Genomic DNA, 27,096 nt, shown 5'->3' on the forward strand with positions numbered 1-27,096 from the left:
TGCGAGCCACAACTACTGAGCCCACCTGCTGCAACTACTGAAGCCCGTGCGCCCAGAGCCGGTGCTCTACAACAAGAGAAGCCACTGCAATGAGAAGCACATGCACCGCAACGAAGAGTAGCCCCCACTCACCGCAACTGGAGAAAGGTCACGTGCAGTAACGAAGACCCAATGCAGCCAAAAATAAATAAAATTTTAAAAAAGAAAAAAAAAAGCGCCCATGAGGATTAACACAGAAGATAAAATGCAAGAAAAATTATTTTAAGTCACTGGGATATTGGGAATTTCATTTTTACTTACTCCAGATCTAGACAGTCTTCAGGTGTTTTTACATTAACCTTCTTTTTTCGAGCAATACTTTGGTAGAAATTTAAAATCAGGCTCAAAGTAGTTGTGCAGCATCACAGAATTTTAGACATGAGGCGATCGGATACCCTTCATATCTTACAGATGAAGAAGCTGAAGCCTTACAACCGTCCCTGCAGTGGGGACAGGGGGCACAGTGTACAGGTATTAATGCTGCTGCCCTTTTTCTTTATAGCTGCAAGGCTGAGACGTGTGAACGGCCAAAAGGCATTGAAAAACCACTTTGTTTGGACCTGGAAGCTTCATGCTCTAAAGGGTCTGGCTGCTTGGCATGTTTTACATTCTATTCTAAACAGGCTTCTTAATTGAGGTGGTTTTGTTGTTATTCTATCTTCAATAACAGGTTTGTGACATTCTCATACCTAACTGAAGTAAAATGTTTCAAGTGGCAAATGCCACAGAGAATCAGTTCAAACCACTGAAGGACAGGTTAGGGCCTCAAGGAATCCAAAGAAACTACTCTTCGTACAGCCCCGGCTGCCCTCAGGTGGAGCCAGCCTCTTCCAGCCCCTTCTACACAAGTTCTGGACATAAGGTGGCCTGCTAAGCCTGCATGTCCAAACATACAGACTGGAAGTAACTACTGTCCCACGTGCAATCATAAGAAAATGAGCACCAGTCTCTGACGTGTGTTATTTTCCTTTCCTCTCCTCTCCAACAGTGTGAAATTAAGCATCAAAAAGTAGACACAGGGCTTCCCTGGTGGCACAGTGGTTAAGAATCCGCCTGCCAACGCAAGGAACATGGGTTCAATCCCTGGTACGGGAAGATCCCATATGCCTCAGAGTAAGTAAGCCCGTGCGCCGCAACTACTGAGCCTGCACTCTAGAGCCCATGAGCCACAACTACTGAGCCCGTGTGCCACAACTACTGAAGCCCGGGCACCCAGAGCCCAAGCTCTGCAACAAGAGAAGTCACTTCAATGAGAAGCCCGCGCACCGCAACAAAGAGTAGCCCCCACTCGCCGCAACTAGAGAAAGCCCGCGTGCAGCGATGAAGACCCAACACAGCCAAAATAAAATAAATAAATAAATTTATTTATTTTTTTTAAAAAAGTAGGCACAACCATCTTTGGTGGATGGGGAAGAGTGGTGAGATGGTTGAATTCCAAGTGGAAAAAAAAATGAGGCTGACCAAATGCTCCTGCTTTCCTTGGGGACGAGGGTGAGGAAGAGAGAAAGTTGAGAAAATGACGAGAAAATACCCAAAATGGCAATAAAATGAGCTACCATTAAAATTTATAGGTATAATTGAAAACAATCAGTTATATCAAAGATCTAAAATCATATACCAATTAACCTTCTGCAAAAGGATCTGAAGGTACAGAGGAACAAAAACAAATGAACTCAGATAAGTGCAATTAAATTGGTGCTACAGTAAAATGCCTCTCCTGAATCCCACAATTACTTCACAGTCTCCAGGGAAAGCAAGAGAAGCCTAGGGCTGGGAGATGAAGCGGTTGCACCCTTTAATAGGATGACAATGTAAGGCTAAGTCACAAGTGACCACAGAAGAAGGGAAAAACAACCCAATGCGCTTGAAGATCAAAAGCGGCTCATGTCATTTGAGAATCACGCTGTAGAAGGGAGGTGAGACCCACAGACAGTGCCAGGAAAAGCAAAGCGAAAACCAAGAGGCATCTAAGGATAGTATGAGGTCTGTGAATCAGAGACTGCTGGTTCCTGCGGGGCGCAGCAGAGAGGAACCTGGCAGGAAGCGCGACATATGGTAGCGGAGGCTAAGCCAGGCTTGAGAAGAAAATGGGGCGGTGAGAGGAGTCAGGGCCAGCTCAGTGCCCCAGCTCTTCCGGCAGAGACAGCACATTGTACCCAGACAGACCTACCTTCTCTCGAGGAACCACTCTGAAACAAAGCTCGTTATTTGAGCTATCCCTATCCTTTCTTCCAATGCCCCTTGCATTCAAGAATCAGGGCCCTGAGAGTTGACATTATGAATGCTTTTCACGTGCAAGCTGTCTCCTCAACACTCAGAGCTAATCCATCCACAGAGGAAACATACATATTTGATCAAAGCCTCCAGAGTTGCCAGCAGGAGACAGGAGTAAAATCTAGAAGAGCCTAAGCATCCTATCTTATCACACATTAAGGCAATTTACTGGAAAAGCAAGCTATATCACATTCCTTCCTTTCAGTCGCTTTGGGGCAGCAGTGGCCTGCAGCCAGTGGGTTGTTTCTCTAGGCTGGTCTAGGAGAGAGCCGGAAGGGCTGTCAAATAAAGGCTACAAGAAGTCAGATTCTTGGTTGCCATCAGCTCTCTGGGGCTGGGGAATCCAAGGTACCCACGGTCCTACCCAGGTCCACCCTATAAGAAATCTTCAGCAGAAGAGCTGCCCAAGATTAAGGTCAAGGGACAGTCTTTAGTTCCTCAGCTCCAGTGAGTTTTTTCCACGCAGATCCAGGATGCTGAGCTTCCACCCACTGCCCTAGAAGTAATATCAGGAAGACAACTGCAGGTGGCTTGAGGAGGTCCATTCCAGGATGGGCACTAGTCTGATCCCCACGTTTGCTTGGGTAAGGATGGACAGCCTCTTCCCTGTCCTCCTCTTGCTAACAGTTAACCAATAAACTCATTTCTGACTTTCCATACTATGAGTGCATGCTAGACAACATTCACATCATTCATCCCTAAAACATTCCATTCTGGTCTAGTTAAAAAATCACATAGAACTATCTTTACTCCAGAGACAGAGGCTCGGACTGGATAATTTAAAGAAAGTCCCAGGGAAGTCTCAATATAATAAGGAAAGACGTTTCTTTCCCAAAAAAAAAAAAAAAAAAAAAACTTAAACACAGCCAAGAAGAGAAATCTATGATTCAAGCATTCAATTTGGAAAGGAACTGCAAATCGCCTAGAAATTTAAATTAGATATTACAGACCAATTTATTCAAGGATTCTCTATTCTATCAATTCACAGAATCTTCCAAAAAAAAAAAAAAAGAATTTATTTTTATTTTTGAACTTATACCAGTTTTAACCAAGAACAAATAGGATGATATCTCGTCTCTCAACTCACGCTCCTGGGTGTGTGGTCAGGGAAGAGGAATAAAACACAAAGTGATAAGTCAAACACCTATGTTAATCAACAGAAATTTTCTAAGAAACACAATTTAGTTAAGACCAACATCCAAAAGTGTCTGGAATAGTATCAAGCAGTCTCAAAATGAAATCCAAGGAATAGACTGTCACATTGGAAACACAATTATTTGAAAAAACAAACAAACATACACCTGCTATCAAAGTAACCTATAGTACTCATTATGCATATGGGTTAAATGGCTCTCTTTTAAACTTTTGCCATATTTCATACGGAATAGTAATTGCACATGTTTAGCATGAATTATGACCATCGTCATTGCATTTTAGGCCATATCTATAAATAAAGCACCGTTTCCATTCCCGTGTCCTTTAGAGCACATCTATAATCAATTCACTCCCTTCACGGACGTGCCTCAACTCTGAAGCTGACACTGCACCTCAAGTTCTCTGCTCACACAGCACTGGCCATTTCACTATGATACAAGTTCTCTCTCATGAAAGCCCTGGCGACTCGATGCCCTCTGGAAGAAAACAGACAAGGCAATGATCTTGTCCTCTACTCACACGTCAGGCAGACCAGCATGGTGCGCACGGATAGGTCTATCACCAGCTCGCAATGCTCAGGTGCACGGGCCACGAAGAAGGGGATGATGATCTCGGCCGGGACGTAGAACTGGAGGGCATACGTGAAGAAGATGCCGATGGAATAGAGCAGCTTAACTGACTGGTACAGCCTGCAGAGAGAGCCGAGACACGTTCAGAGCCGGCTCTGTACGCTCATACACCAGCAATGAGAGTGCAAAACAGTCCCAAGGTGATTTGGCCATATCTATCCAAGTTACAAGCGCACGTGTCCTTTGGACAAAAAATTTCAGGTCTAGGGATTTATCTTGTAGATATACTTACACATGCGCACATACACTTACATAAAAAATAAGTTGCTGCAGCATTATTTAAGTCTGAAAGACTGAAAAGAGTTTAAATGTTAATCAGCGGGGAACTGGTTAAATAGATCATGGCACTCCCATATAAATGTTAAAATGTAGGAGACAGAACTCCAGGCGCTGATGTGGTACGAGCTCCACGATATATGATGAAGTGAAAAAAGCGTGAAGCAGTACAGTGTCGACAGTATGGTACCAACTGTCTAAAAAAGGAAAAATAGGGAAAAGCACTCCCCTTCACACACACATACATGTGACATTCTTACATACACCAAACATCTTCAGGAGGAAACATAAGAAACTGGTAATATGGTTGTCCCTGAAATGGAAAATTGTAAAACTGGGGTCCTAGAGAGGCAAGTGGAAACTTAACATTTTCTGTATGCCCTTTGATCATCTGGAGTCTTTTCCACAGGCATATATCCTTTCAAAAATAAAAACAATTAAAAATACAAGGTGGAGGAGATTCAAGATGGCGGAAGCGTAAGACGCGGAGATCACCTCCCTCTCCACAAATACGTCAGAAATACATATACATCTGGAACAACTCCTACAGAACATCTACTGAACGCTGGCTGAATACCTCAGACTTCCCCCACGTACCTGGGTAGGGCAAAAGAAAAAACAGAGACAAAGAATAGGGACGGACCTGCACCTCTCGGAGGGAGCTGTGAAGGCGGAGAAGTTTCCACACACTAGGAAGCCCTTCGCGGGTGGGCGGAGACTGCGGGGGGGCGGGGCGGGGGGCGGGGAAGCTTCGGAGAGACGGAGGAGAGCGCAGCCACAGGGGTGCGGAGGGCAAAGCTGAGAGATTCCTGCACAGAGGATCGGTGCGGACCAGCACTCACCAGCCCGAGAGGCTTGTCTGCTCACCCGCTGGGGCGGGCGGGGCTGGGAGCTGAGGCTCGGCTTCAGTCAGATCGCAGGGAGAGGACTGGCGGGGAGAACACAGCCTGAAGGGGTTAGTGCACCACAGCTAGCCGGGAGGGAGTCCAGGGAAAAGTCTGGACCTGCCTAACACGCAAGAGACTTTTTCTTCCCTCTTTGTTTCCTGGTGCGGGAGGAGAGCGGGTTAAGAGCGCCGCTTAAAGGAGCTCCAGAGAAGGGCGCGAGCCGCGGCTATCAGCGCGGACCCCAGAGACGGGCATGAGACGCTAAGGCTGCTGCTGCCACCACCAAGAAGCCTGTGTGCAAGCACAGGTCACTGTTCACACCTACCCTCCCGGGAGCCTGTGCAGCCCACCACTGCCAGGGTCCCGTGATCCAGGGACAACTTCCCCGGGAGAACACACGGCGCACCTCAGGCTTCTGCAACGTCACGCCGGCCTCTGCCGTCGCAGGATCGCCCCGCATCAGTACCCCTCCCTCCCCCCGGCCTGAGTGAGCCAGAGCCCCCAGAGCAGCGGCTCCTTTAACCCCGTCCTGTCTGAGCGAAGAACAGACATGCGCAGGCGACCTACACGCAGAGGCGGGGCCAAATCCAAAGCTGAACCCCGGGAGCTGTGAGAACAAAGAAGAGAAAGGGAAATCTTTCCCAGCAGCCTCAAGAGAAGCGGATTAAATCTCCACAATCAACCTGATGTACCCTGCATCTGTGGAATACCTGAATAGACAACAAATCATCCCAAACTGAGGAGGTGGACTTTGAGAGCGAGATTTATTACTTTTTCCCCTTTTCCTTATTCTGTGAGTGTGTATGTGTATGCTTCTGTGTGTGGTTTTGTCTGTATAGCTTTGCTTTTACCATTTGTCCTAGGGTTCTATCCGTCCGATTTTTTGTTTTTCCTTACTTTTTAAATTTTTTTTCTTAATAATTTTTTATTTTAATAACTTTATTTTATTTTATCTTCTATCTTTCTTTCTATTTTTTCTCCCTTTTATTCTGAGCCGTGTGGATGAAAGGCTCTTGGTGCTCCAGCCAGGAGTCAGTGCTGTCTCTGCCTCTAAGATGGGAGAGCCAACTTCAGGACACTGGTCCACAAGAGACCTCCCAGCTCCACGTAATATCAACGGCAAAAATCTCCCAGAGATCTCCATCTCAACGCCAAGACCCAGCTTCACTCAACGACCAGCAAGCTACAGTGCTGGACACCCTATGCCAAACAACTAGCAAGAGAGGAACACAACCCCATCCATTAGCAGAGAGGCTGCCTAAAATCATAATAAGCCCACAGACACCCCAAAACACACCACCAGACGTGGACCTGCCCATCAGAAAGATAAGATCTAGCCTCATCCTCCAGAACACAGGCACTAGTCCCCTCCACAAGGAAGCCCACACAACCCACTGAACCAACATTAGCCACTGGGGACAGACACCAAAAACAATGGGAACTATGAACCTGCAGCCTGTGAAAAGGAGACCCCAAACACAGTAAGATAAGCAAAATGAGAAGACAGAAAAACACATAGCAGATAAAGGAGTAAGGTAAAAACACACCGGACCTAACAAATGAAGAGGAAATAGGCAGTCTACCTGAAAAAGAATTCAGAATAATGATAGTAAAGATGATGCAAAATCTTGGAAATAGAATAGAGAAAATAAAAGAAACGTTTAACAAGGAACTAGAAGAACTAAAGAGCAAACAAACAATGATGAACAACACAATAAATGAAATAAAAATTCTCTAGAAGATATTAATAGTGGAAATAACTACTGCAGAGCAGAATAAAGAAAAAAGAATGAAAAGAACTGAGGACACTCTCAGAGACATCTGGGACAACATTAAATGCACCAACATTCGAATTATAGGGGTCCCAGAAGAAGAAGAGAAAAAGAAAGGGACTGAGAAAATATTTGAAGAGATTATAGTTGAAAACTTCCCTAATATGGGAAAGGAAATAGTTAATCAAGTCCAGGAAGCACAGAGGGTCCCGTACAGGATAAACCCAAGGAGAAACACGCCAAGACGCATATTAATCAAACTATCAAAAATTAAATACAAAGAACAAATATTAAAAGCAGCAAGGGAAAAACAACAAATAACACACAAGGGAATCCCCATAAGGTTAACAGCTGATCTTTCAGCAGAAACTCTGCAAGCCAGAAGGGACTGGCAGGACATATTTAAAGTGATGAAGGAGAAAAACCTACAACCAAGATTACTCTACCCAGCAAGGATCTCATTCAGATTTGATGGAGAAATTAAAACCTTTACAGACAAGCCAAAGCTGAGAGAGTTCAGCACCACCAAACCAGCTTTACAACAAATGCTAAAGGAACTTCTCTAGGCAAGAAACACAAGAGAAGGAAAAGACCTACAATAACAAACCCAAAACTATTAAGAAAATGGGAAAAGGAACATACATATCGATAATTACCTTAAATGTCAATGGATTAAATGCTCCCACCAAAAGACACAGACTGGCTGAATGGATACAAAAACAAGACCCGTATATATGCTGTCTACAAGAGACCCACTTCAGGCCTCGGGACACACACAGACTGAAAGTGAGGGGATGGAAAAAGATATTCCATGCAAATGGAAATCAAAAGAGAGCTGGAGTAGCAATTCTCATATCAGACAAAATAGACTTTAAAGTAAAGACTATTACAAGAGACCAAGGACACTACATCATGATCAAGGGATTGATCCAAGAAGAAGATATAACAATTGTAAATATTTATGCACCCTACATAGGAGCACCTCAATACATAAGGCAAATACTGACAGCCACAAAAGGGAAAATCGACAGTAACACAATCATAGTAGGGGACTTTAACACCCCACTTTCACCAATGGACAGATCACCCAAAATGAAAATAAGGAAACACAAGCTTTAAATGATACATTAAAGAAGAAGGACTTAATTGATATTTATAGGATATTCCATCCAAAAACAACAGAATACACATTCTTCTCAAGAGAACACAGAACATTCTCCAGGACAGATCATATCCTGGGTCACAAATCAAGCCTCGGTAAATTTAAGAAAAATGAAACTGTATCAAGTATCTTTTCTGACCACAATGCATTGAGACTAGATATCAATTACAGGAAAAAACCTGTAAAAAAATACAAGCACATGGAGGCTAAACAATACATTACTTAATAACCAAGAGATCACTAAAGAAATCAAAGAGGAAATCAAAAAATACCTAGAAACAAATGACAATGAAAACACAGTGACCCAAAACCTATGGGATGCAGCAAAAGCAGTTCTAAGAGGGAAGTTTGTAGCAATACAGTCCTACCTTAAGAGACAGGAAACATCTCAAATAAACAACCTAACCTTACACCTAAAGCAATCAGAGAAAGAAGAACAAAAAAACCCCAAAGTTAGCAGAAGGAAAGAAATCATAAAGATCAGATCAGAAATAAATGAAAAAGAAATGAAGGAAATGATAGCAAAGATCAATAAAAGTAAAAGCTGGTTCTTTGAGAAGATAAACAAAATTGATAAACCATTAGCCAGACTCATCAAGAAAAAAAGGGAGAAGACTCAAATCAACAGAATTAGAAATGAAAAAGGAGAAGTAACAACTGACACTGCAGAAATACAAAGGATCATGAGAGATTACTACAAGCAACTCTATGCCAATAAAATGGACAACCTGGAAGAAATGGACAAATTCTTAGAAAAGCACAACCTTCCAAGACTGAACCAGGAAGAAATAGAAAATATGAACAGACCAATCACAAGCACTGAAATTGAAACTGTGATTAAAAATCTTCCAACAAACAAAAGCCCAGGACCAGATGGCTTCACAGGGGAATTCTATCAAACATTTAGAGAAGAGCTAACACCTATCCTTCTCAAACTCTTCCAAAATATAGCAGAGGGAGGAATACTCCCTAATTCATTCTACGAGGCCACCATCACCCTGATACCAAAACCAGATAAAGATGTCACAAAGAAGGAAAACTACAGGCCAATATCACTGATAAACATAGATGCAAAAATCCTCAACAAAATACTAGCAAACAGAATCCAACAGCACATTAAGAGGATCATACACCATGGTCAAGTGGGGTTTATCCCAGGAATACAAGGTTTCTTCAATATATGCAAATCAATCAATGTGATACACCGTATTAACAAATTGAAGGAGAAAAACCATATGATCATCTCAATCGATGCAGAGAAAGCTTTTGACAAATTCAACACCCATTTATGATAAAAACCCTGCAGAAAGTAAGGATAGAGGGAACTTTCCTCAACATAATAAAGGCCATATATGACAAACCCACAGCCAACATTGTCCTCAATGGTGAAAAACAGAAACCATTTCCACTAAGATCAGGAACAAGACAAGGTTGCCCACTCTCCCCACTATTATTCAACATAGTTTTGGAAGTTTTAGTCACAGCAATTAGAGAAGAAAAAGAAATAAAAGGAATCCAAATCGGAAAAGAAAAAGTAAAGATGTAGTATCATGCAGATGACATGATACTATACATAGAGAATCCTAAAGATGCTACCAGAAAACTACTAGAGCTAATCAATGAATTTGGTAAAGTAGCAGGATACAAAATTAATGCACAGAAATCTCTGGCATTCCTATACACTAATGATGAAAAATCTGAAAGTGAAATTAAGAAAACACTCCCATTTACCACTGCAAGAAAAAGAATAAAATATCTAGGAATAAACCTACCTAAGGAGATAAAAGACCTGTATGCAGAATATTATAAGACACTGATGAAAGAAATTAAAGATGATACAAATAGATGGAGAGATATACCATGTTCTTGGATTGGAAGAATCAACATTGTGAACATGACTCTACTACCCAAAGCAATCTACAGATTCAATGCAATCCCTATCAAACTACCACTGGCATTTTTCACAGAACTAGAACAAAAACTTTCACAATTTGTAGGGAAACGACTAGGGCTTCCCTGGTGGCGCAGTGGTTGAGAGTCTGCCTGCCGATGCAAGGGGCACGGGTTCGTGCCCCGGTCCGGGAAGATCCCACATGCCGCGGAGCGGCTGGGTCCGTGAGCCATGGCCACTCTGCCTGCGTGTCCGGAGCCTGTGCTCCGCAACGGGAGAGGCCACAACAGTGAGAGGCCCGCGTACCGCAAAAAAAAAAAAAAAAAAAAAATGGGACAGGAGAGAAAGCCCAGAGATAAACCCACACACATATGGTCACCTTATCTTTGATAAAGGAGGCAAGAATATACAGTGGAGAAAAGACAGCCTCTTCAATAAGTGGTGCTGGTAAAACTGGACAGGTACATTTAAAAGTATGAAATTAGAACACTCCCTAACACAATACAGAAAAATAAACTCAAAATGGATTGAAGACCTAAATGTAAGGCCAGACACTATCAAACTCTTAGAGGAAAATATAGGCAGAACACTCTATGACATAACTCATAGTAAGATCCTTTTTGACCCACCTCCTAGAGAAATGGAAATAAAACCAAAAATAAACAAATGGGACCTAATGAAACTTAAAAGCTTTTGCACAGCAAAGGAAACCATAAACAAGACCAAAAGACAACCCTGAGAATGGGAGAAAATTTTGCAAATGAAGCAACTGACAAAGCCAAACTTTACAAGCAGCTCATTCAGCTCAATATCAAAAAAACAAACAACCCAATCCAAAAATGAGCTGAAGACCTAAATAGACATTTCTCCAAAGAAGATATATAGATTTGCCAACAACACATGAAAGAATGCTCAACATCATTAATCATTAGAGAAATGCAAATCAAAACTACAATGAGATATCATCTCACACCAGTCAGAATGGCCATCATCAAAAAATCTACAAACAATAAATGCTGGAGAGGGTGTGGAGAAAAGGGAACCCTCTTGCACTGTTGGTGGGAATGTAAATTGATACAACTAATATGGAGAACAGTATGGAGGTCTCTTAAAAAACTAAAAATAGAACTATCATATGACCCAGTAATCCCACTACTGGGCATATACCCTGAGAAAACCATAATTCAAAAAGGGTCATGTACCAAAATGTTCATTGCAGCTCTATTTACAATAGCCAGGACATGGAAGCAACCTAAGTGTCCATCAACAGATGAATGGATAAAGAAGATGTGGCCCATATATACAATGGAATATTACTCAGCCATAAAAAGAAATAAAATTGAGTTATTTGTAGTCAGGTGGATGGACCTAGAGTCTGTCCTACAGAGTGAAGTAAGTTAGAAAGAGAAAAACAAATACCATATGCCAACACATATATATGGAATCTAAGAAAAAAGGGAAAAAAAAGGTCAGGAAGAACCTAGGGGCAAGACGGGAGTAAAGACACAGACCTACTAGAGAATGGACTTGAGGATATGGGGAGGGGGAAGGGTAAGCTGTGACAAAGTGAGAGAGTGGCATGGACATGTCTACACTACCAAACGTAAAATAGATAGCTAGTGGGAAGCAGCCGCATAGCACAGGGAGATCAGCTTGATGCTTTATGACCACTTAGAGGGGTGGGATAGGGAGGGAGGGAGACGCAAGAGGGAAGACATATGGGAACATATGTATATGTATAACTGATTCACTTTGTTATAAAGCAGAAACTAACACACCATTGTAAAGCAATTATACTCCAATAAAGATGTTATAAAAAAATGCAATATAACTCCAACAAGCCTATTTATATCCTTCCCATTTAATTCAGTGCTCCCTAGAATCGGACAGTGACCACACAGGGCAAGAGGCAGGAGCAAAATCCATCTTTGCATTCCACTAGGGTTACTATCCTACTACTGCTTCATGTGTAGCTTCTCAGGGAGACTGCTGACTCACCATGGGACATGTCTATCTTATCCCAGGCCTAGGACTGTGCAGAGGAGTAAAATGGTATCATCAGTAAGTATTCACAGATCTGACTTGATCATTAAAGGGAAGGACACTGCCCCTAAACAAAGCTCCACTTCACATAAGACCCTCATGCATTATGAAGTGAGAAACACAGACCTCCCTGCCTTGGAAATCTATTTAAAAGTGGTGATTATATTGTGCATGACGCATACTGAATTCCTCTGTGGTCGAAATTAATACCTAGAAGATGTTCTAATGCTATGAGCAGAACATCCTGGAAGAAACTGAGATTGACAAAATGTCTTACTTGTTCCAAGAAGAGATGATAAAAATCCTTGGGGAAAAAAACAGCTAGTGGCTCTATAATTAAACTCAGTGCAGCACCGAAGCCTTCTGGAGTGCTGGCAAGTCTAGAATCAGGATAGTCACCTGCTGGGATGGCCAAATAAATCACACCCGAATGGAGGCAGAAAGATCAGGGTAGCTGGGTTTGAAACATCAGAGGAAAGAAGACAGATGCTCAGCTATGGCTTCAGATTATGTGGGCTGCTTCTGCGGCCCCTGATCCACTTATCTTCACTTATGCGAGCTACCACCCGACTCTTCTCTCTTGAAAGGGCAGGAACATTTGGAAATTTAAAAGCAGGCATCAGAGGGAAAGAGAAAGACTTTCAGAAAACAAAAGCCCATTTCAGGGCTACCACTTGGCTGGCCATACAACAAACCTAGTCCCCAAAGCCCTGCTGATTAGGGTGTCCTGTGCGAAACGCTGATACTCCTGAAAAGACGTTTTTCTCGATTTTCTCAATCTGTCCTTGTACAATGCCTCACTGATCAGAGTTCTAAAACCAGACTGGCCTGAAAGGTTATTCTGATCCCTAGGGCATTCGACAAGCTTCTCAGAATCTGCTCACGGCTGCTCTCTGCAATGAAACTGTAATCTTCCGAACAGAACTGCTGCTGAAGACACACCCTGTGACATCTACCTTTTTAGGAAGCATTTCAGTGTGTCTCAGTGCTTCTCTACAATACAGCAACCATGACTTAGGGAAAATGAGATACAGAAGGGTTCCCAAGCATCCCGGGCCCACGGTGAGAGGCTCCATCTGCACCTGCACGTGGAGCAGGTGACAGCCATGGGACAGGCACAGCAGAAACTGGGAACCAGGCAGGTTTGCCCTCCTCTTTCTCCGTCTATTTAGAACGGTTCAAGGTCAATGGACTGGATGCTTGACCATTCTGGGCTCAGATCTCCGGGGAGAAATGGCAGCGTCAGTCAGGGGATCAGCCAATCCATGCAGCGTCCATTTCCATCGGGATGACTCACGCAAAGCATAAAGCTCTTGCAGCATCCTACTTCCCCATAGCGCCAGTTCAGTATTAGAAAGCTCACACACATCTTTTGCTCTTCCTGACAATCCTGGCAGAAATGACTGTTCTTATTTCCCAGAAAGGGGAACTGAGGCAGTGAGAAGCTGTGATCTGTCCAAGGCCGTAGAGCTGGGACACGGCAGATCACCTCTATCCTCTGGGCCCCACTGGCTTCCTGGTAACCTCTCCTCATTTATAAATGCCTCACAGTCTCAGCGCTTAGTCCTCCTTTTCATTCAAAAACTTTTCACTGGGTTTTGATCGTATGCCAGGCACTGTGCCAGGGGCTTGGAGTAAAATGACGAACTGGACAGTTGCTGCCCTCAGAGCTTACAATGTAGGGAGATCACAGTACAGGTAAACAGACAACTACAACACAATGGGAGAAGAATTAGAACAGGATCCTCACGGGACTCCAGGGCAGCAGAGAGGAGGGCGACTGACCTAGACTTGAAATTGCTGCGGCTGAGACATCGGAGAAGTTTCTCAAACAAAGTGACGCCCAGGCTGAGTCCTCCTCACTGAGAAGGAATAAGGTAGGGGTGGGGCTAGAGCCTGAGTGGCCCTGACTGTAGGCCCTGAAACTGTAGGCCCTGAAACTGAGGCCCTGAAACTGAAGGTTTCCTGTTTATCATAAGAACTAAAGGAAGCCTTTGAGCCTTCTCAATGGGGAAGTGCATGACTGCACTAAGGGTTAGATGGCTCACACGGGTAACAAGAGGAGAACAGATGGGGAGAGAGAGTCAGACCCAGGCAGGGAAACCAGCCAAAAGGCTTACTGGGCAGCCAAGGAGGGATGGTGCTAGGCTAGGGGCTGGTGGCAAGTGAGAGCTAAAGTGAAATGGGCTGGGGCTTCCCTGGTGGCACAGTGGTTAAGAATCCGCCTGCCAGTGCAGGGGACACAGGTTCAAGCCCTGGTCTGCGAAGATCCCACATCCCGTGGAGCAACTAAACCCGTGCGCCACAACTACTGAGCCTGTGCTCTGGAGCCCGCGAGCCACAACTACTGAGCCCGCGTGCCACAACTACGGAAGCCCATGCGCGTAGAGCCCGTGCTCTGCAGCAAGAGGAGCCACTGCAGTGAGAAGCCCACGCACCGCAATGAAGAGTAGCCCCCGCTCGCCACACCTAGAGAAAGCCTGCCTGCAGCAACGAAGACCCAACGCAGCCAAAAATAAATAAATAAAATAATTTTTTTTAAAAAAGTGAAGTGGGCTGATTTAAGAGATAGGGAGGAGGAAAAAATCACATTCTGACCCTCATTAATTTTTTTAAAAACCCAGTGCTCCCAGGCTTCCATCCTCCCCAACATACCAACAGTTGGGCAGGTTGAGGGTTATGCTCCCTTGGATGTTAGCTCCAAATTGCAGGTACCCCAGACACCCCAGGCTGATGTAGAGGACAGTGATGATAGCCATTCCCACATAGAGGATGAGCGAGAACTTCCGGGGATCCTTCATTTTGTTTTCAAGGGGCAGAACCTAGGAGAGTAGTGAGAGAAGAGAAAGCATAGAATAAAGCAACATTAATGGCCAATGACAACAACAAAGTAATATTCTCAGAAAAAAGTAACTTCTCTATCCCCAACTTCCCCCAAAGCACATCTGTCCTTGACTAGACAGACAAATGCAAGCTGTTCCTCATTAGTTACGCTTGCTGAGCTGGAGGATCTCTGGAGCCTGCTGTCTAAGCAGGAAGTCCCGGGAGGTAAGGGTGGGCAGGCCCGGAAGCCAGGACTCCTGGCACAGGCTGGCTCTTTGCCTCCGGCTACAAGATCCCTGTGGGCTGGGAGTGCTGTTTACTCCTCAAATGCAGGTGGCATGGCACCCAGCAGGCCCTCTCGCATCATGCCCACCCAGCGCAACAAGGAAGAGACACGGGTGGTGGCCCAAGCCAGCTGTACCTCACCTGAAATCACAGCTCTACTAACCTGTCCCAAGAATGCAAAATGCAGGTCAGGGAAAACTGCCACTCCAGTTCCCAGAAACTGTTTCCTTACCTCAAAAGGGGTGGGCACTAGCAGTGACAAGTGAGATCTCCAAGTTAGAGAAACCGAGAGGACCCTGGAGGTTGAGGCTCGTGGAGATGTATAACAAAACCCCGTTTCCAGACTCCTGTTTCAAACCACTGATCCTCACGGTCTTCTCCCTCATAGCAGAGGACTTTCTTTTTTTTTTTTTTAATTTATTTATTTTATTTTTGCTTGCGTTGGGTCCTTGCTGCTGCACGCGGGCTCTCCCCAGCCATGGTATGCGGGCCTCTCATTGTGGTGGCCTCCCCTGTTGTGGAGCACGGGCTCCAGGTGCATAGGCTGCAGTAGCTGTGGCAGGCAGGCTCAGTAGCTGTGGCTCGCGGGGTCTAGAGTGCAGGCTCAGTAGCTGTGGTGCCCGGGCCTAGTTGCTCCACAGCATGTAGAATCTTCCCGAACCAGGGCTCAAACCCGTGTCCCCTGAATTGGTAGGCGGACTCCCAACCGCTGCACCACCAGGGAAGCCCAGGACTTTCTTTAACATTAGCCAAAGCCAAGGAAAGGCCCCTTTTTTTTTAACACTTAAAATTTTTATTATGAAAATTTTCTTTTAAAACATTTAAGTATAGTTGACTTACAATGTTGTGTTTAATTTCTGCTGCACAGCAAAGTAACTCAGTCATACATATATATATTCTTTTTCATATTCTTCTCCATTATGATTTATCACAGGTTATTGAATACAGTTCCCTGTGCTATACAGTAGGACCTTGTTGTTTATCCATCCTATATGTAATAGTTTGCATTTGCTAATCCCAAGCTCTCAATCCTTCCCTACCCCCGACCCCCTGGCAACCACAAGTCTGTTCTCTCTATTTGTGAGTCTGTTCTTGTTTTGTAGATATGTTTGTTTGGGTTGTATTTTAGATTCTACATATAAGTGATATCAGATGATACTTGTCTTTCTCTTTCTTACTTTATTTAGTATGATAATCTCTAGTTGCATCCACATTGCTGCAAATGGCATTATTTCATTCTTTTCAATGGCTGAGTAATATTCCATTGTGTGTGTATGTGTGTGTGTGTGCGTGTGTGTGTGTGTGTGTGTGTGTATGCCACATCTTCTTTATTCATTCATCTGTCAGTGGACATTTAGGTTGCTTCCATGTCTTGGCTATTGTGAACAGTGCTGCTATGAACACAGGGGTGTTCAAATTATAGTTTTGTCTGGGTAGATGCCCAGGAGTGGAATTGCTGGAATTGCTGGATCACATGGCAACTCTATTTTTAGGTTTTTGTTTCAATAAATTTATTTTTATTTATTATTTATTTAGGCTGTGCTGGGTCTTCGTTGCGGCATGTGGGCTTCTCTAGGTGCCACGCACCGGCTCTAGAGTGCGCAAGCTCAGTAGTTGCGGTGTGTGGGCTTAGTTGCGATATGTGGGATGTTAGTTCCCCGACCAGGGATCGAACCCGCATTGGGAGCGAGGAGTCTTAACCGCTGGACTACCAGGGAAGTCCCTATTTTTAGTTTTTTGAGAAACCTCCATACTGTTAGGAAAGGCCCTTAATGAAGGCTGGTTCGTATAGGGACAGGGAAAATAGCAAGTGTGACTGTGACAACCTTCATGATCTGCTGTCAACGGGCCCTGGCTGGTCTGACTCCCAAAACGTGAGTCACGGCAACATCAAACTGCTCCCGCCCCCCACCCCACCCCCCACCCCCCACCCCCGCCCGTCCCAACTGTCTTTGATCTTGTCCTTATGCTCATTTTCCTTGAGGGAAATGAGGCAGAGCAGGTCTGAGCCAGACACACCCTGCAAGCCAGCTGCCGGCCTGGGGCTCTGGGGCGTATCACTGCTCTGTATCTCCAACTGGCCCTCAGCAACCCACCCCCCACCCCCTGCTGCCCGGCTCAAGGGGCTCAAGCTTCAGTTGATCCACATCCAATGAGAAACAGTTTCCAAGCTTTCCTTCGGTTTCTTTCTATGGAGAGTCTCAGGAGCCAGAGGGCAGGGTGCCCATCTCCTCCAGCCCAGCCAGCCCAGGTCAATGGTGCAGAAAGAGAGAGAGCACGGGAAATCCCAGTGAGTCCACTGCTCTTACCCGTCATGCCCAACAGCCCTCAGATCCAAACTAACAGTCAAAACAGCAGTGTCTCTATTGTAAAAAGAGAAAACATGGACAAATCTTGAAGTAACAGATAATGACGATTACAGAATCACTCTGTATCCAAGCCTCAGCTAATGAAATGAAGCAAAGAACAATTTCTGCCCTGTGCTGTTAGGGGAAACTGACAAATAAATGCAGTACAACGTTCCTAAAGAAACCCGGGCATCTTTCCGCACTCACTCAGCCTCTTCTTTCCAGTCCCGAGTGCTCGGGACCTCTTTCTCCTGCTATAATACAGGCCCCTCTGCCCCAGCAGCAGGGAAACCATATATGTCTGTGAATCAAGATGAGACATTCTGGGGCTTCCCTGGTGGTGCAGGGGTTAAGAATCCGCCTGCCAATGCAGGGGACATGGGTTCGAGCCCTGGTCTGGGAAGATCCCAAATGCCACGGAACAGCTGAGCCCGCGCTCTAGAGCCCGTGAGCCACAACTACTGAAGCCCATGCGCCTAGAGCCCATGTTCCACAACAAGAGAAGTCACCGCAGTGAGAAGCAAGCGCACTGCAATGAAGAGTAGCCCCTGCTTGCTGCAAATAGAGAAAGCCCGCGCGCAGCAACGAAGACCCAATGCAAAGATAAAATAAATAAATAAATTTATTTAAAAAAAAAAAAAAAAAGATGAGACATTCTTCTTGGGCAATGAGAAGCCCCAAGAGCAAGCACAGGGAAAGGTTCAAAACCTCAGGACAACCACGTACACACAACCACTCGAAAAGCCTCCCCCATGTTGTTAGAGCCTCACGTTCCATGGACACCACCTGGGCAATTCCTCAAATTGTGACAAAAAATGTCCAGCTTCTAGGTTTTCTTAAAAGTGTATAAGGTGACAGGACAATCAGATGGGGACAAAAAGATATTCCATGAAAGAAGTGTCTTCCCATTTCCTAAGCCCTAGGCCAGCAGAGCTAATAACTTTCTTCAGAGAATACTGGACCTTTATTAAGAAAAACACAAATAAAAACCAAAATAGGTACACCTGAGTGACAGATCCCTCCCTTTAGGAGAAGAATTTGGTGGAATCACAGCACCAACACGGGGAAGCTGAGCTAGGATTAAAGGCTACTCATTTATACAAGGAAAATACAGCTCAACAGTGTTCCAGGGCAGAGAATTCATTCATATGTTTATTGATTTAACAATAAAATCAATAGTATTATTAATGAAAATAAAAAGTACTTATGCTCACCGTATGTCAGAGACCGTACAAAGCACTTTACACATATCTCATTTAATCCTAACTACTACTAAACATTAAGCCCACTTTTCAGAAGCAAACAATGAAGGCTCTGAGCAGGCGAGTCCTTGCACAAGGTCACACAGCTACTCTCTGGCAGAGCCAGGACTCACCCCAAGTCAGTCTGAATCTAGATCCTGTGTTCAGAATTGCCCTGCACTGCTGCTTACTGCACACACAGGAGATGAGTGTGCAACAGAGAGGGCTTGAAGGGAAACATTCTCAAATTACATACAACTTACTTCCAAAACCTGGAGCTGGGAAACTTCAGTGGAGTCTTTGAAAGGCTGTTCATTAACTGGCCAATAAGACTCAGAAGATAATTTCTAATAGCATTTCCTCAGCATTCCTTAAAGCAGACCTCAAGGACACTGAGGGCACCAGAGAATCACAGTGCAACTCTTACCATCCCGATGCCTTCAAATGCAAAAATGGCCGTGCCAAAGAACAGAGGGTAGGTCTGCCAGGATGCCACCAAGGGGAGGAATTTGGGGTCTGGGATATCCTGAAAGAGAGAAAATAAAACAGATCAAAGGCTATACAGAGATTCATGATTTCAACCCCAGCATCAGACAGGTCAAAACTTTCCTAAGTTTGGGACAGGTGACTTGGGGACATTTATATTCTTTCTTTCTTTTTTTTTTCCATCGCTGAGAAAACCCTACTTGCTTTGGGGAAAGACTACACCAAAGTACCATTAAAAACTCAAATGTTGGGACTTCCCTGGTGGCGCAGTGGTTAAGAATCCGCCTGCCAACGCAGCGGACGTGGGTTCAATCCCTGGTCTGGGAAGATCTCACATGCCACGAGCAACTAAGCCCATGCCCCACAACTACTGAACCTGCGCTCTAGAGCCCGCAAGCCGCAACTACTGAAGCCCATGCACCTAGAGCCCCTGCTCTGCAGCAAGAGAAGCCACTGCAATGAGAAGCCCGTGCAGCACAAGGAAGAGTAGCCCTCGCTCGCCGCAACTAGAGAAAGCCCACACAGCAACAAAGACCCAATGCAGCCAAAACTAAAAAACTAAAGTTATTATAAAAAAAACCCTCAAATGTTAGAGACTGCATAAAAAGAATCATGTTCTTTCACTAGGTAATCCCATCCCCAGAAATATAATCTAAGTAGAAAAAAAATGATGAAAATATGAAAAAAGTTGAGCAAGGCTTTTTAACAGTAAGTGATAACAACCTAAATGCTCCCAAACATCTGAACAGGTAGTTTACTGCACATCCAATACAACACAGAATATTATGCACTATTTAAAAAGTAAAGAGTGGGATAACTAAGTAGTACATGAAAACTGCTTATAAAATAATAATGAGAAAAATATTTTTTAAATTTATATATTCACCATGATACAACTACGTAAACACTCCACACAGATAAAGCTGGAGGGAAAGGTGGTAGATTTTTAGATGAGCACTTTCTCTACTTCCCTTTCTCTCTTTTTTCAAAAATTCTGTAAATCAACACTTGGAAAATATTTTTGATAGGCACACGACAGGAGTATCAGCACATATGGGGAAAAAAATAGCAAAAACAGCATTTTAAAAAGAAGGCAAATAAAAACGAAGGCACTTGATAACTGCAGGTACAATGTAAGTATGTACCCACCTGGCTGACTAATGGGCAAGAGTCCCCAGTGATGGACAGTATCAAAGGAGCAGGACTCAGAGGAGGCAGAAGCTAACATCCTTTCAGAATTTGGCCTTTAGATTTAAAAATGACTTTAAAACTGCCTTTTTCAATCTTTTAAAACTGATTTCCCTAAAGAGGTCTCTAGAGAGAGATGGGGAATGTTCTAACAGCGTGATGGAATAATATCAGAGAGCAAAAAAGAGATCTACTATTCCTCTCTGTAATAGGCTTCTCTTTGAAAGATTTCAAAGCAATTATATTATAGTCTTCCTAAGATAAAAAGGATTTTTTAAATGCTTTTTTTTTTTTTTTTTTTTTCTGAGCCCCTGCTAAGAAATCAGTTAGATCTCTCATAAGAAGCACTTCAGGGACTTCCCTGGTGATGCAGTGGTTAAGAATCCACCTGCCAGGGAACACAGGTTCAATCCCTGGTCCAGGAAGATCCCACATGCCGCGGAGCAACTAAGCCCGTGTGCCACACCTACTGAGCCTGTGCTCTAGAGCCTGCGCTCCACAACTACTGAAGCCTGCCTGCCCTAGAGCCCATGTGCCACAACTACTGAAGCCTGCATGCTCTAGGGCCTGCATGCCGCAACAACTTAGCCTGCGTGCTGCAACTACTGAAGCCCGTGCGCCTACGGCCTGTGCTCCACAACAAGAGAAGCCACCGCAATGAGAAGCCCGCACACCGCAAAGAAGAGTAGCCCCTGCTTGCCACAACTAGAGAAAGCCTGCACGCAGCAATGAAGACCCAACGCAGCCAAAAAATAAAAAATAAAAAAGAAGCACTTCAGTTCCTAGAATGAAGACAAGACTCGTAAATATTTTTGTTCTTTGATGAAATATGAGGGTGAGATCACCCCGTAATTATCCCTCAGTCACAGTGTAACTAAAGTTCCTGAAAACAGGAAGTTACTGGATCTGTTGGTTAATGGATGACTACTGCCCAGAGTGATATATCAGATCGGGCTGAGATATCAGAGAGGGAATTTCAAAATACATGTCTGGGGATACCGGTGTGAATGAGACCAGCAGAAGGAATTTATAATTCTACATACATAATGACTGCTACTGCCTTACACCCCAACGAATTAAACTTGGGGAAAAACTTTCATTTACAAAGAAATGTACAAATTAAAATCGGCTCACTTGCAACGTATTACCTCCTCATTTGTACCACATTATCATATAATTGTAACAGCTTTTTGAAAAAATGCTGTTAAATGTACACAAGGATTGTCAGATGTACTCCAATTTTGGAAACGTTATTAACTGTGAAAAAATACATCTCAGAATCAAGGATATCCCTGGCAGCGCAGTGGTTAGGACTCTGAGCTCTCACTGCCATGGCCCGGCTTCAGTCCCTGGTCAGGGGACCTAAGATCCCACAAGCTGTGCGATGCGGCCAAAAAAAAAAAAAAAGAATTCAGGATATGCAGTGATAACACATTTATTGGATTTATTGGGAGCCCTTCTGGGCAAGGCACTCTGCTCAGAACTGTGCCATTTGTCATGCACATGATGAAGACAGCTGCTCGGGGGGAAGGCATCAGGCGACTTCCTACAATGGCATGAGCCTGAGGCGCAAGATCATCGGTCACGTACAGGCTCGGGTTTAGGTGAAAATTCAGGAACTTTGGACAGCAGGAGGAAATATCAAGGTAAAGGGGGTCAAATGCCAAGATGGGACAGAACTAACAGCAACAACAAAAGCAACCCAGAGGGACATCTTTAGCTGTGTACCACATCAAAATGAAGCTCCTGGACACACAGCCAGACCCGGGCAGATAGCACCATCAGATCACAGCCTACCTCCTGGCTGAGCCCAGAGACAGGCTCAGAATCGCTCTCGGGAAGTCAGCAGGGCTGCCTCATCCAAAAGCGCAGGTTGTACGAGGCACAGGCAATGCCCTGGATGGACTTTCAGGGGGGACTGAGATGCTATGGAACCCATATTCCCATCCCAGCCCTCTGATCACAGCAACGACCACAGTCCAACAACCTGCAGTGGTTTGAAATTAAATGCGGTGTCTACGTGAGCTGGCATCACCCGTTTTTGTCTTTAACGTTCACCACAGTGTGTCCTAGGCACTGACTGAGATCTCTAATTACAAAGTTAAATCATACATTTATTTACCCTTGCTTGTTTTAACTTAATTGGCCAGATAGGGAAAGAAACTCTCTGGAAATTGTCATTCATGTGTTCACAGGTCCTCCTTCCAGTCCCATAAAAAAATGGGACATGGACAGCTGTCTATTTTATGCGTTAGAAAATAGTTCTGCTTAGATCCTTGGCTAGTTTGATTTGGTATTCTTGCACCTTGACTGCTAGTAAGAATATTGCAAGGCTTTTTATAAAGGATATCACTTACATTACTAGAACCATAAAAGGTACTAAAATAAAGCTATAAACGAAATTATGAATAAAATATATATAATGAAGACATATACTTACATGATTATTATATGTAAATTATATATTTTAAATCTTTTTGTATTGTTTTTGCAATATGTTTTTTGTTTGTTTGTTTGTCTTTAGCTATTTATGATGTTTGAAATGGTAAAAAGTACCCAGAATAAAAATTTGTATTCAAAAAAAAAAAAAAGAAAATAGTTCTGCAGGAGAAGAGTCAACATCTGCCATCCACCTGACTTACTGGGAGAAGGAAATACCAGTAAATGCTCACTGACTACACTGTTAGTCTAAACTCAGTATGCCATTTCCTCAGTACAGGAAGTCCTTGTATTTTATGACCCACTGTTTTCCTAGAAACCTCATCAGGGGGTAACCGGGTCACTGTTAAGCAGACTGTGAAAATGAGGTAATGTTCACCTGTCAGACTGAGCCAGATTTAAAAGATCGACACAGTGTGGCTAGAAGGGGTTGCTTACAAACTGTGGAAGGGAGTCAATGTGAAATTGGTAAATAGCGTTTGGAAAAAGCAACTTGGCAATATAAAAAATTCTACAGTGCACACTGTCTAGCAATTGCGTCTCTAAGCACCTCTAGATGCTTATCTTGGAGAAGTATTTATACATGTCCACAAGAAGGAAGGCATACGAATATTCACTGTCATAATACTAAATGACACTACAGATGATACATGACTGGACAGGCTACGAAACTACAGCACGTCTATTCTCTGAGATACTATTTAGCAATTAAAAAGAATGAGATGAAACCAGGTATATCAGCATGGAAGGCTTTCTGAGATATTGTCAAAGAAAAAAAGCAAGGCAGATGAACACTACGTGTAATAATTTTTTTAATTATGTTAAAAAAACGCACAAAACCAATTTTTGCTTTATATATTTCTCTACATAGGAATACAGTGTGTAAATGCATTCGCAGGACCGAGAAACACACACAGTGGGTCCCAGAGTGGAGGAGACTCAGGGTGGAGATGGAGTGTTCAAAAGGTACTTGTGTTGTCTGTATTTTCGTAAGTATGTATTGATGAGTTATTTGGGGAATTAAATTTACATACCTTTTTTTAAAGTTATTCTTTTATTCACATGCTTTCATTTTCTTCCTTTTCTCAAGTCTTGGCAAATGTCTATAATCAACCAGTGTTTAAGGGCACATTTTCCTCAGCCTGATCTTCTACCCATCTATATACAGATGTCCTCTCCTGCACCTCCCCACAGACCTGCCCACATGGGCTATGTGAGGTGGAATAATCACCGGATTTACAGTTCTGACAAATAAATATAAAACTGGAGTGGTAAGGAATTATTTACTATTTGAATAAATATAAAACTGGAGTGGTAAAATAATAATATAATATTCCTTATTACAATATATTATATGATAAGATGATTCTTATATTATTTAATATAAGAATATAAATGTTATAGGTTAATATAAGAATCATCTTAATATTTTTCTCTATTTTCCAATCTTATACAATGATCATGTCTTAATTATCTAACTGGGAAAAAGTCTAAACCAGTGATCTCAGTGGGAATGATTTTGCTCCCCCACCCCGGGACATTTGGCAACGTCTGGAGACACTTTTGGTTGTCGTAATTTGGGGAGCGGTTGCTACTGGCACCTAGTGGGTAGAGACCAGGATGCTGCTACACATCCCGCGATGCACAGAACAGCCCCACAACAAAGGGTTATCCAGCCCAAACGTCAACAGTGCCCACGCTGAGAAGCCCTAACCTAAGTACACTGCTCGTAAGTAACAAACCCCTATTTATGTTCCACTTACTCACTTTCTTTGTTTCTCTGATTATTTAATAGGTGGAGCGGGGAGCCTGGGGTCATACCTGAACAATGAACTGGTAGATCATAACCAGGCTGACCACCATGGTGATGTTGGCCAACAGGGAGAAGATGGACAGGACTCGGAGGTTTCTGACGAACACCAGAAGCACCAGGAAGGGCAGGAAGGCGAGCATGTAGAGTCTCGAGTCCATGGTGGGCGTCAGGATCACCGTCTCGTTGTTGTGGCAGTTGGTGGTGGTCCCATTGGCTGCTTCTATCACCTAGAACGAGGGGAAGAAAAGCTGCAGGGAAACCCTCTCAAATGACAAAGGCCAGTGGCCCTCCCACCAGAAGGGATTCTTGGCTAAAGGCTCAGCGTGTGAAGAAGGCCACATAGAAAGTTAGTGGTCGGTGAACTGTCTTTGGAGATCTTCGTAATTGTTAGCCACCTGAATGAATGTCTGAACTGGATTTGATCACATCTTACCTAAAGACAGGAGGACAGCAAGACATCTTGAGGTTTCTCGACGCCCTGGGTCTCTCTAAAGTATTTTTTTTCTTTTAATTTTCATTTATTTATTTATTTTTTGCCACGCCATGCAGCATGCAGGATCTTAGTTCCCTGAGCAGGGATCGAACCTGTGCCCCCTGCAGTGGAACTGCTGAGTCTTAACTACTGGACCACGGGGGAAGTCCCGCGCCCTGGGTCTTTAGATAAAATCAAACGACACTGACACTGTTCTACGTAAAGTGTTAAGATCTCAATTCTTGTGTTGAACAAAACTGGCTCGGAAGAGATCCTAAACAGGAAGTCCACTCATCTCTTGCCAGTCTCTCTTTTTACCAGGGCCTACCTGTTTGAAGTTGTCAGCCAGAAAGACAAAATAGACACAGCAGAATCCCAGCTGCGTGACGATTAGGAAGAAGTCCACAGTGTGCCTGCAGGTGGGGAAGGAAGGAAGACAAAGATCGTAATGATAGCAAGCAAGACTGCCAGAGAGACAGCGCTTATTCCCAAGTCATCACAGACCCTTCCCATCAGGTGACAAGGATGAGTGTGCCCAGGAAAGAGGAGAAAATGTGCCACGTGCCACTGGTCTAGAGCCTTAGAGGAAGGTGAAGGAGGTGCTATCTGTGTGGTTCCCGAGGTCCCCTTCCTGGCTTCGTGTCAGGAATGCTGCACGCGGTCAGGCAGACTCGAGACAGTCCTGAGACTGCACTGGCCGGGGCGGAGCACATACACCAGGACCACTACCCAGCCCCTTGGCTACCCGCTTCCCATAGCCCGCCTATCCCCTCTCACACTGTTTGTCCTACAGCTACAGGGAACCCTCAGCATAAAAGCCCAAGAAGTGGACCCCTTCACAGATCTCTTTCTATAACTTGGATCTAAGAACCAACTGACTCTCACATAAGGACACAGAAATTGATGTACCAAAACAGGCTGCTGGTTGAAGCACTGTTACAACAACAGCTGGTAACAACCTAAGGGGTCATCAAAAGGAAAATGATTAAATTATAGGCCATTATGAGATGAAACAGAATACAACAGATAAAAAGAATATGTTAAATCTACGTGTGCTGATAAAGAAATGTCTAAGACCTTTAAGGGAAAAAAACAAAACAAGTTTCCAGTCAGTGTGCATAGTATGGTAATTAGTGTAAAAAATGTTAAGAATGTGTGTATGTTTGTATATATTCAGAAAATTCCAAAAGAAAACCCATGCAACTGTGACCGGGATATACTTTTACTCTTCACTTTATGTTCTCCTATCTTGTTCCAAAAAAAAAAATTTTTTTTAACCACAAGCACACATTAATTTTATTAAAGGAAGGCAGGGAGGGAGGGAGTAAGGAAGGAGGGGGAAGGTATGGGGCTAGAGGGAAAGAGAGGAGGAGGAGGAGAGGAAAAAAGAGATGAAGAAAGGAAGAGGAGAGAAGAAGAGAGGTCAAGAAAGAATCAACTAACAACCAACCAACCAACAGTGGTCACTTGGCAATCTGGCTTCTCCCAGGCACAGAAAACGACTTTGCTGAAAGAATTACATAATCCTGCATCACAGGAAGAAGCTGACTATGTGTGAAGGTAAAAGTCTCCCTATGACCACAACAAGGAGTTTTTCTGGAGAACATAACTTTAATGTGATTCAACTTTTTTTAAAAAAAAAGGATTCAGCCCTCGATGTTATCAATTTTCTACATCTACATGTACCCTTTCCTCAAATAGGAAACAAACAGTAGAATATTTCTCTCCAGGCATCTGAAAAGTTACCATAAGGAGAAACTTCCAAACACCTCCCAACCCAGCTCCTGAAACGTCTCTTTCCCTAACAAACCCATTTGTTCTGGCTCACCTCACCTCCTCCTTGAAGCCTTCCTTCTCCTGCCCAGTACCCTGC

General features: G+C 43.8%; 1 protein-coding gene across 4 annotated transcripts in view; it reads right to left on the reverse strand.

Moving 5' to 3' along the window:
* The window catches only part of SLC36A1 (solute carrier family 36 member 1), a 92,449-nt gene that overhangs the window by 46,470 nt on the left and 18,883 nt on the right, over positions 1-27,096 (reverse strand). For all 4 annotated transcript variants that reach the window (XR_003427709.1, XM_027081497.1, XM_027081494.1 and 1 more), the window contains exons 6-10: positions 25,552-25,636; positions 24,760-24,978; positions 19,253-19,351; positions 14,784-14,950; positions 3,988-4,157 (exon numbers count right to left, since the gene is read on the reverse strand). Coding sequence is in view for 3 of the 4 variants with exons in the window: in XM_027081497.1 (XP_026937298.1) it covers positions 3,988-4,157; positions 14,784-14,950; positions 19,253-19,351; positions 24,760-24,978; positions 25,552-25,636 (740 nt within the window). In the remaining variant the exon portion in view is untranslated. The remainder of the gene's footprint in view (positions 1-3,987; positions 4,158-14,783; positions 14,951-19,252; positions 19,352-24,759; positions 24,979-25,551; positions 25,637-27,096) is intronic.

The sequence above is a fragment of the Aethalodelphis obliquidens genome, unplaced genomic scaffold, assembly GCF_003676395.1.
Source record: "Aethalodelphis obliquidens isolate GAN/ISIS:26980383/991018 unplaced genomic scaffold, ASM367639v1 scaffold45, whole genome shotgun sequence".
Lineage (NCBI taxonomy): Eukaryota > Metazoa > Chordata > Mammalia > Artiodactyla > Delphinidae > Aethalodelphis > Aethalodelphis obliquidens.